Source organism: Corvus cornix, chromosome 2 (assembly GCF_000738735.6).
Source record: "Corvus cornix cornix isolate S_Up_H32 chromosome 2, ASM73873v5, whole genome shotgun sequence".
Classification (NCBI taxonomy): domain Eukaryota; kingdom Metazoa; phylum Chordata; class Aves; order Passeriformes; family Corvidae; genus Corvus; species Corvus cornix.
The window spans coordinates 105,848,917-105,860,274 of NC_046333.1; the positions used below are offsets into that span (position 1 = coordinate 105,848,917).

An 11,358-nucleotide genomic window follows, 5' to 3' on the forward strand; every position below is an offset into this window, starting at 1 on the left:
TGGAAATAACCACTATGGCTATAATACAAGTTTTACTAACCATCTGCTGAAAATGTAACTTCTCCAACCACAAAACAGGAAAAAATTTCCTAGCTGAAATCTGCAGATGTCAAGAGAAGCTTCTGGCTTCCTCTTCTTCAAAAAGCACATTCCAGATGACATACATACTTTTATGTAGTCAGGGGTTTTTTTGGCCATTATTTATTCGCTAAAAATTAAGCTCAGTCTCCACAGAAACAGTATTTTCTTAGCAGTCAGTGACTACATAGGAAAACAGCCATCTTCTATTAATGCATTTTCTACATAGATGTCTCACATCAAGTTTTCCTCCGAATATATTCATACCTTAGCATTTAATACATCTGAATGTAATGCAGCACTGAGTACTATGCTGCTTTTAAGAGAAAAAAATATAAAGACATAATTAGTCAATATTCACATAACTATTAGAATTTAAGGATTTTTCCTAAGTGAATATTATGACTCATGAAGATCTGTAAAAAAAACAAGGACATGTTCCACTTGTGTTTCCAGTTCAATTATAAGCTTTGCAGCCCAGACACACACAAGCTAGAAACACTTTTAGATAGTTTCAATCTAGAGTCCAAAATAAAGCCTTAGTGTGTGCAGCGTTTCCTACAGAGGTTTCCAAGCATTAGGTCTTTGCATCATCTCAGACCATGCAACTGACAAAAACCAACAAAGCCTCCAGATATTTCTGAACTCTATGAAAGAAACAGAAAAATGAATGCATATAAGAAACATAAGAGAAGCTAAAATAAAGAAATCTGCAGTCGGATTTCAATTAGGACTTACTAATAAAGAGATCTTACATACTGTCCCCATGACAGTTTTTATTGTATAAATATTGACAGGGAGTGGCAACCTTTAGTGAAAGCCAATCCTTTACTAGATTTTGAGTATCAGAATAGACTTTGACCTGGGCTCCAGTCAGAAGCTGGTGCTGCTCTGTGCCGGTTCTCCCTTAGCAACATGGGCAGCCAACCCAGCCAAGCAGCCCCTGCTTGCCTAGACAGTCTCCAGACAGCTGTAACTGAAGAGGCATCACAGCACTTCAGACCCTGCTGCTGCTCAGCACACTACAGAGACATCTCTACCCTGCTGACTGGAGACTTCAGCAGAGGCAATCCAATCATCTCAGCACAGCAAAACACCAGGGACAAGAGAAGCTCCAAACCACTTTTCTTCTTCTCAAAGATCTAGCTCCATCTCTTGTTCAATCACTGTTCACAGAATCATTTAGGTCAGAAAAGCCCCCAGCACTGCCAAGGACAATCACTAAACTGTGTCCCCATGTGCCACAACTACACTGTCCCTCCAGGGATGGGGACTCCATCACCACCCCGGGCAGCCTGTTCCAAGGCCAATGTTCCAGCATCACAGTTTTCCTGCTGCAAGTGGCTTCCTGCTCCTCCTGTTTGCTGTCCATGCTGTGTGCCTTGGCATTAATTTGAGTGTTTATTTCAGCAGACTGCTGAGGAAGCTAAAAGATGGTGTTATCTGCACGTGCTTTAACTGAGCTATAAGTGGGTGTTGCTTGCATAGTGCTGCAGTTTTACCAATATTGCCTCATCATCCTTCTGGCTTTATTGCTGCTGGAATGACTGGACAAATTAAGGCAAAGACAGGAAACTTTTCAACCATTCTCCAATTTTGTTCTCAGAGAAATAAGTTCAGTTTTTCAGTCTTTCCATTTGGAACTGCCATTTCTTGATGACAAAGGAATTTTGATAAATAAAATCAAGCAACATCCACTAAAAAAAGATTTTTAATTACATGGTTTGGGATCTCTTAAATTCAAGATAAACATCCTGTATTAAGACAAACATCTCAGTGTTCTTTGGTAAGAGACCTAAAAAAGCTTTTTATTTTTATGTAGAACTAAAGTATGACCCAGGGAATTCTGCTAACAGCAACTGTGAGGCTACCAACATCATCTGCTCACAGGGCTTCTCAGTATTTATTAAGCTCTCAATGAGTGGCTCCTGAAACTATCATTATCCTCAAAGATTTACAGACCAACAGGTTGATTTTCAGTTTGTCCAACAAACAATTTCCAGGTGTTTCCCTCTTCCTTCCCTCAAGCAACAAAAAACCACTCTGTAGTTGCCAGGGAAAAGGACATTGTTTACAAATATTTTTACTTTGTAAGAGCATTTATAGCCTTTATTCCTCTTGTTGAAATGTGTCTTAACATCAACTTTCTATTATCATTCCGCATTAAAACTTTTTATAGGAAAAATAAATAATTACATTCCTACACAGCCTCTAGTTTTATAAGCAAAAAAATTGGCTAAGTTAACTATTAATTCCTCTGTAAAACCTACCATACACCATGAAACAAAAGCTAACATTTTGACAGTTCCACATCTCTACTGTTAATTTTCTAAAGGCTAATGTAATATTAAAAAATTCTTAGGAGATGCAACCTGAAAGAAGAGCCCATCAAGTTACTGTATTCTCAAAGCCAACTTAGAGTTTCATCTTTGTTGTTGTTACTTTTGACTAACATATCAAGATATATATTTTATCATTAATTTAACATCAATCTTTGTATTTCATATCCATAGTGATGAGAATATTAACATTAACATTAATGTTAAATAACATAATGAGAAGATAATTTTAACATTAAATAACATAATGTTACTGTTCATTGACATCAACAATTAACATTAATAATTAACATTCATGATTTTTGCATCTAAAGTCCAGATATGCTAACTTGAAGACCTGGAATTGCATTTCTAGGTCAGCCAGAAGTCTTATTTTGTTAAGACTTCTTATTTTACTGTATTCTCAAAGCCAACTTAGAGTTTCATCTTTGTTGTTGTTACTTTTGACTAACATATCAAGATATATATTTTATCATTAATTTAACATCAATCTTTGTATTTCATATCCATAGTGATGAGAATATTAACATTAACATTAATGTTAAATAACATAATGAGAAGATAATTTTAACATTAAATAACATAATGTTACTGTTCATTGACATCAACAATTAACATTAATAATTAACATTCATGATTTTTGCATCTAAAGTCCAGATATGCTAACTTGAAGACCTGGAATTGCATTTCTAGGTCAGCCAGAAGTCTTATTTTGAATCTAACTACCAAATCACAGAATGGTTGGGTTGGAAGGGACCCTTAAAGATCATCTAGTACCAACCCCCCTGTCATGGGTAAGGACACCTCCACTAAACCAGGTTGCTCAAAGCCCCATCCAATCTGGTCTTGAAAACTTCCAGGGATGGAATATCCGTGACTTCTCTAGGCACTCTGTTCCACTGCCTCACCACCCTCCCAGTAAAAAACTTCTTCCTCATGTCCAATCTAAATCTACCCTCTTTCACTTTAAAGCCCTTGTCCTGACATTAACAGGCCCTGCCAAAAAGGTCACTCTCCAACAGAAGAGCCAGAAATTCAGATAAAATCCCCAAGTCTTTCTCCACAGGGCTGCTGTCAAACCATTCAACACCCAGTCTGTAGTGACACTGGTGACTGCCCCAAGACAACTGCAGGACCTTCCACTTGGATCTAAAGAATGGTAGAAACATGTCCAAGGAGATTTTGTCAGTCAACGCTTTCCCTTACTTTGAACTATCTTCAGACAACTTACAGAATTCTGAAGCTGACAATCTGCAAATGTTCATGAAGTTCTGCTTCTTCTGCATACAAAAAGCTTCATTAGCAATCAAGGAAGCTTCTCAGATACCAAAGTTCTCTAGTATTTGATCACCCAGACTTTAAGAGCAGAGTTAGTGTGGTTTCAGTCAAGGTGTTTTCAACAGTTATTTGGATAGACACCTCCAAAGTAAAGGTACTTTCAGTCATATACTTTTTATTTATTGCTTTTTAAAAATTTATTATCCAAATCCCTAATCACAAGGTCTTCAGAAGTGCTTTCTAACACATTTAGTAGAAGGGAAATATGCCTGCTAACAGACATATATATGTAGAACTCCAAATCCCAAAGATGAGGAGATCATCTCACCTTCTCCTATGCAAGACAGATGAACATGAATTAATCTAGCTGATGAAACAGGCCTAGGAAAAACAGGTGAATCAAACTCTGTAGTTATGTATTTTTGGTGCAACAAAAACGGAAACCTCTTGAGAGCAGATAAAACAAGTTTGTGATATGCAGTGTTTACTACTGTCAGTTAATTTGAAGACAAACTGCTCAACAAATGAAACATTTGACATCTTTGAAGATTAAGATCACCAGAACTGTGAAGTTTTTTAAATCAGCTATGGAAGTAATTGACTAAGTACCTGAATAATTATAAAATTATATTGTTATATATATATATAAAGAGAATGTATATAATAACCCAAGTGCCTATATAAACCATGAAAACACTCTTCCTGAGTTCTTACCTGAACAGAGAGAGCACCAAAATATATTTTCATAAAAAGTTACTAGTTATTTTAGAATCAAAAGCATAGGCAATTTCAGGTCACAATGTCCCACATTTACTCACTTACTACACCCTTTAACTCCCCACTCTCCAAAAACTGGAAGCCCATAAACCCCAAGAATTTACTAAAACATGGGTTCATTCCAAAAATTGCTGTAGAATGATGCTCACTGAATACTGCTTTTCAGTGTTTAAGCTCATAAATGAGACACTTAGCTCAAGTTAATAGTTAGTTACTTACACTGCTTTTGGGCCTACTCAGCACCCCTATGGAATTCACCAGGATCTGACCACTGCACACCCTAGAGTGTGACCACCTCTCTAACACAGCCTTCACAGCATTATTAGATCTTTGGGGACTGTAGGACTCCTAGTACAAAATATTTTGAGGAAATGCACTACATGATGCTGTGACACATTGTCTACATTTAACTCAGGCTTGGGCCTCCTCATGCCTTATCAAAAAAAAGACAGTTTATCTATGATTCCCCTACCTAGTGCTAAATCAAGTGCATGGAAGACCCAAAGAAACAAATTTAGAGAATTGCAACTTAAATTCATTTTCTTACTCTGTTTTTATTATAGTTGCATAAGAGAAAACATGAAAAATAAACACACCTCTCTCCTGCACCTCACCTTTATGAATTTCCTTCCTGTAGCATGTAAATTGGAGTTGTAAGGCCCTTGGTGAGCCTTTTCCGCCTGTTCTGCTCTGTTGTCAGCACTCTTCTCCCACACCTTCCTGAAACGGTAATACATCTTCCTTTGTATCAGCCCCCACCCCCATCTTCTTTTCTTAGCGTTCTCATACTACTTCACATATAAATTTAGAACCCTTCTAGCATACAGAACACGGCTTATGACATTTACAAAACCCAAAATGGCTACAAAGCTGATTTAAAGGTTATTCCATGTCTTGCCTGTTAGTCTATAAGGGGTACAAACTGATGGGGAGGAAACATAGGAAGAGAAGAAAAATGAAGCAAAGCTAGAGGATAAAACCATCCTAAGAGAAGCCAAGAGCACTGCTGAGACTTTTCTTCATACAGCCAAAAAAATGTTTCCTGAACCTAAATGAGCCCCAGCATTTTAAACCTACACATATAGAATATCAGATGTTGAAGTGCCTGTGTATCAGCTATTCACGTATTTCCACTCAGACACACACAGTTAGCTATCACCTTTGCTTAGGAAAAGTGAAAGCAGTTACAAGGAACATCAATGCACAACCTTAACCAAAGGTAAAGAATAATTTAGGTTTTAAAAGTTTTATTAAAAAGAATTGTATGCAGTCTGATCAGAAAAATATTATTTTATTTTCTTTTTAAGTGTACCACATCTAAATTCTGTCAAATTTCCCTCTTTAATTGAGACTTGCAGGGATGGAATGGGGATTTCATTTCAGAAGGTATTTTAAATGCAGATCCATTACACCTACACCTAAGCACTTCTTCCTTAAAAGCATATCCACACAGATTTTAATGGATTTGATATATAAGTAGTACTTTGGGCCAAGAATAATGCTTGTAGTGTGAATCATCACATTAAGAACTGGTGTAAAATACTTAAGCTGTTTAGAAAGTGTTAGGATACTTAAACTCTTCCACAGAAAAAACTCCAAGACAAGTGAAACAAAGTGTAAGTCCAGCCAGCAGGAAGACTGATACATTGACCAAACGTGTACAAAGTTAGCCTACCAACTGATTTCCTCAGAAGCAGCATTTTCTTTTTTAATTGGTAATAGTTTAAAAGAAATTTCCTAAAAAATTGTCTCTATAAAGGACATGAACATCTGTGATGCAAACACATGTTCTAAAACTTTCAACAAGCATGACAGGAAGCATCCCAACAAGTTCATTCCCAAACTGAGTACAGCTTAGCTGCTAATCACAACTAAGATAACTGAAATGGGGCAAATCCTTAAACTGATTATAAGATTAAGGAATACGGTTAAAGATACTACCAACTGCATGTCTGATACCTGCCAATTCCTTCCTATCACTGTAGGAAGGTCCCCATAGAACGACCAGCACTACAGCACGTAGTAGCAAACTGAGCCATGGTTAATACAAACTCTGGACTCTTAGCTGACTCTATACTCTTGACACCTATCCATAGAACCTGGATGTAAAAACGTCTGATTAGTCTCGACTTACCAAAACTGACATACTATATCCTAAGAACCAGAGTCTCCTCATTAGCTTTGGTTCTAAAATGACAGATATGTAAAGCAGATCAAGAGAAGCAAGTTAACTAGAAGGTGCATTGCTATTTTCCTTTGTGACAGCAGCATCCACAAGGCTCTGCTTTTATCTAGGGACGTAGGTTTGACCTGCCAACACTTCAGAAGCTCACAAACCAGTAATAAACTAAAGAGAATAAACAATATTGTGAACTTGTACAGATTCTTGCATTACTCTTTTAATCTCTCCACTGCCCTATGCTCAAACAAGCTTTCTGCCAAGAGCCATGCAGCAGAAAATGAAGAATGACTATTAAGAGCTATCTCCACCCCCACACCTCCCTTCCCTTCCAAACCCAAATGTCAGAGTTCATACAAGGAACAAATTCAATTTATTTGTTCCTCTGACAACAGAAAGCCAGGGGGGAAAAAAATACACTAAAGAACTTCTATCACTTGCTCCAAAGAAAATAAGCCCTCTCTACTTCAGTGTGAAAGCAAAAATTATACTTTGGTACTATTTAAGGACATCTCTAGGCATATTTAAGGACCCAGCCGCATCCCAAACAAATTGGTTGGATTTGGCATGCACTTTACTGAGGTACTAAGTGAACTAAATAAGAACTAAAAGATCATCCAATTCTGTCAATCAGCTACCATATGACGTTGGTTGGTTTTAGATCAGGAAGTGTTATGGTTTGCTTTTCTATGATGCAGTTATAACCCTGACAGCACTGGTGAGATCCAGTGATTAGGTACGACCAATGAGGGAAACAACAAGCAAGCAGCCCTCCACCCCAGGCCTAAGACAACCACCAATTTAAAATGCATTTAAACCCCTGCCCACCTGTAAGGGCTTATTAATCGTGTCGTATGCAACTGTCAGAGCCACAGTGCTTAACCACAGCATAAGAGGACCTCAGTCTTTAAAAAAGTTGTTGGAGAGAGAATTGGTATCAAAGCTATCGGAGTCCTGCGCTCACACAGAGGAGTGGCACTCACGAATTCCGCCTTTGTGGAAAGGCTCCACCGCCCCTGTGACAGCCGGCGAGGCACAGAGCGGTGCGCGAAGCGAGAGATGACAAGTGTGAGGCAGGGCTGGGCAGGCGCCTCCTTGGCGTGAGCCGCTCTCCCGGCACACAGACACATTCACGCACCCTCAGCCCAGAGCTGAGTAAACAAAACACCAGTGCGGAGCTGAGCAGGGCGGTGACTCAGCTAGGAGTGCGAGATTCGGTCCCACAGGGTAAGGAATTCGGGGAGACGTGACCGGGGGCCCATCGGCGCTCCCTACTCACCAGCAAACAGTCCACGTTCACTTCGGATTTGGGGTCCTTCAAAGTCACGTCGATTTTCTCAAACCGAGACTCAAAACTTTCTCCCGTCGACATGTTTCCGGAGATAAAAAGTTTCCCTTATTCCAGAGCAAAGTAAGGTTTTTAAAAAAAAAAATTAAATAAAATGAAAAAGTGTAAAAAAAAAAAAAAAAAAAAACCAAACCAGGAACAGGCGACCACAAAAGAGAAACCACGCAGCCCGGACTGGGCTGAGGAAGCGCCTCCTGCGAGATCCCTTCAATCACAGAAGTCTCTGGGGCAAGTCCCCGTCAAGAGGGCAGAGAATCCAAGGGGAGCCCGCAGCAGGCGGGGCACGAGGCTGCTTCTCCCCCCGCTCCTCCAGGCACGCTCGCAGCTTCCCGGGATGCTCACAGCTCCGCAGCAGCAGGTTTCCTCTCCCTCCCTCCTCTGCTCGGGCCCCACCGTCTCAGCATTCCCATTTTCCCAGCCGGGGAAGCCGTCCTGGGATCCAGCGTAGCGGTCCCTCCTCCTCGCCCTGCTGCTGCAGCGCCGGCGGGTCGGTGCCAGGTTCCGGAGCGCGCTTTCTTTCCGGTGAACCAGAAGAAACAACAGAAGAGGGGGAAAAAAAAAAAAAGGAAAGAAAAAGAAAAAAGACAAAAGCCTGCAGGCACACCAACAAGGCAAAAACTGATGGAAAAATAAAACTTAGAGGAATCCTCTCGACGGCGTGTCTCAGCGCTGTGGGGTCGGTCCGTCCGTGGGCACGGGGCGAGGAAGGCACCGAGCGAGTACCCCCACGGGCGGCGGACGAGTCACCTCACCGGCGGAGCGGCCGCAGCAGCATCATCTTTCTTCCTCTCTCCTCCTCCTCCCTGCCTCCCGCCGCTGCCAACGCCGGTTCAGCCCCCCCCCCCTCCGCCTCAGGGACAGGACGGCAGCCCGGACCGCCTCAGGACCGACCCGAGGGTGCGGCGTGAAAGGGGAGGAGGGAAGGAGGCGGCTTAAGGGGAGGAGAGAGCGTGAGGTCCGGCAGCTGCGAGGGAACCTGCGAGAGCTAACATGTCCGCCTTCCTGTTTGAACAGTCGGGACGGGGCGCGGGGCGCATGCGCGGGGGAACGGCTCCGGTGCGGGCGGGGACGGGACGGGACAGCGGCAGGAGGTGCGCGCGCGGTGAAGGAGGCGGGGGCGCGCACATGAGGCGGTCGCAGGAGGCGCGCGCCTGGGAAGGGATGGCAGAAACAGTCACAGAATCCATTAGGTTGGAAAAGACCTCTGAGACCATCCAAGCCAACCTGTGACCGAACACCACCACGTCAACTAGATCAGGGCACTGAGTGCCACGTCCAGTCTTTCCTTAAGCACCTCCAGAGACCGTGACTCCATCACCTCCCTGGGCGGCCCATTCCAGTGTCTAATCAGCCCTTCTGTGAAGAAACTCTTCCTGATGTCCAACCTAAGCCTACTCTGGCGCAGCTAAAGGCCATGCCCTCTTGTCCTGTCACTTGTTGCCTGGGAGAAGAGGCCGACCCCCAGCTGGCTACACCCTCATTTCAGGGAGTTGTAGAGAGTGATAAGGTCACCCTGAGCCTCCTTTTCTCCAGGCTAAACAACCCCAGCCCCCTCAGCCGCTCCTCATGGGACATGCGCTCCAGACCTTTCACCAGCTTCGTTGCTGTGGTGAAGGAAAGAGCGGGAGAGGCGGGAGCGAGCAGCAGGGATCGCGTTCGCTTCGGCCTCGGCGCCGGTGCGGGCGGGGCGGGTGTGACATCCCGGGATCCCTCTTCCGGGAGCCGCTGTCTTTGTGTGCCCGCCCCCGCCCGGCGGTTCCGGCGGGAATTGCGCGGAGCCGAGGGGCAGCGTCCCGCCGGGAAAGGCGCCCGTCCCACCAGCTCCCCGTGCCATGTGGGGATGTTGCCTCCGTGTTTCCGCCCCGGATCCCCGGAGGCGCCTCAGAGCTGGTGGCTCCCGCCGCCTTGGCACAGCACGGGCACGGGGGGACAGGTGGCAGCCACGGTCGCCCCTAGAGCTGCTGTGGCTTCCATCCTTGCGGATCTTCAAAAGCCAGGCCCTGGGCAGCCGGCTGTGGGTGGTCCTTAGGTGATCCCTCACTGGAGATATTCAAGACCCTTATGGGCACAATCCTGTGCCGTGTGCTCTGAGATGATCCTGCTTGAGCAAGGAGATTGGACCAGATTTCCCACTGTAGTACCTTTCCAACCTGACCCATTCTTTGATCCTGCGGTTGTGTCCTGCCTGATCAGGGGGATCGGAGAAGCTGACCTCCAGAGATCCATTTCAGTCGCAGCCACTCTGCCATTCTGGTTGTCCAGGGAAGGAGAGGCCAGCTTCTGCAGTGCCACAAGTTCAAAGCATTCCCGTTTATGTCCAGACAAGAGCCATGTGCAAGGCAGCACACCAAACACAGAAAGAATAGATACCAGCACTAAACATGTAACCTGTGCAGCCTGTGTTGGTGTTTCCAATTCAAACCTTACCCTTACCCTTACCACAACAGGGACCTTTTCTTCAAATAAGGAAACAATCACAGAATCCATTAGGTTGGAAAAGGCCTCTGAGATCATCCAGGCCAACCTTTGACCAACCACCACCATGTCAGTTAGACCATGCCACTAAGTGCTACGTTCAGTCTTTTCTTGAACACCTCCAGAAATAGTGACCCCACCATCTCCCTGGGCAGTCCATTCCAATGTTTAACAACCCTTTCTGTGAAGAAATTCCTCCTAATATCCAACCTGATCCTCCTGTGGCTCAGCTTGAGACTCGAGCGAAGTAATGATTTCAAATATTACTGGACAGAGCCCACTGGACTGGTTCGGTTCTTTGACTTCCACTGCAGTTCCATGAATGGCAATAGCATTTTTACAAACATCGCTATAAATTGCATAGAGATGGTCAAGTCATTAATATCTAGTCACTGAACAGTTGCCAGTAGCAAACCTGAATCATTAGCATTATGAGTTATTTTCCGTATCGTGGTTAAGAAACAAATTCATAGCCAAGTATTAGAGCATTTGAGCTATTCAGTCCTGGATGTCAGTACTTCCTGTCTTGCTTTATTCAGAAAAAATAAGAAATGGCATTCTACATTTTGCTTTTTCATACCCACAGCCTTCATCTTTGTTTTCGTTTTCTACTGAGAAGTATGTACAGTTAAGCAAAAATACAGGCTACAGCAACATTTCTTGCTCTCTCGTTTTGTGCTGGCTAGTACCACAGCCCTTTGATTCAGAGGCTTTGGTTGCCCTTGGAAATGCAGATATTCCATTTCAGCAACCACAGTCCAAAGAGAACATTTCCGCAAGCTACAGGGTGTAGGCTTGGGATCATTTCATATGTGATGCAGTAACTAATTTCTAAAATACAGAGAAAATGCTTCTTGCAGTCTTCATCTAAAGCAAGATGAAAA

The 11,358-nt window shown here is 43.3% G+C and overlaps 1 protein-coding gene across 7 annotated transcripts in view; it reads right to left on the reverse strand.

Annotated features, from left to right (window-relative positions):
- ROCK1 (Rho associated coiled-coil containing protein kinase 1) overlaps positions 1-9,027 on the reverse strand; it is an 85,847-nt gene extending 76,820 nt beyond the window's left edge. For 5 of the 7 annotated variants that reach the window (XR_002044803.3, XR_002044804.3, XM_019284036.3 and 2 more), the window contains exon 1: positions 5,087-5,224. Coding sequence is in view for 5 of the 7 variants with exons in the window: in XM_019284036.3 (XP_019139581.1) it covers positions 5,087-5,209 (123 nt within the window). In the remaining 2 variants the exon portion in view is untranslated. Of the gene's footprint in view, positions 1-5,086; positions 5,225-7,930 lie in introns of those variants that run through there. The other 2 variants (XM_010396366.4, XM_019284037.3) reach the window with 1 other exon arrangement.
- Between the last annotated feature and the right edge of the window lie 2,331 nt (positions 9,028-11,358).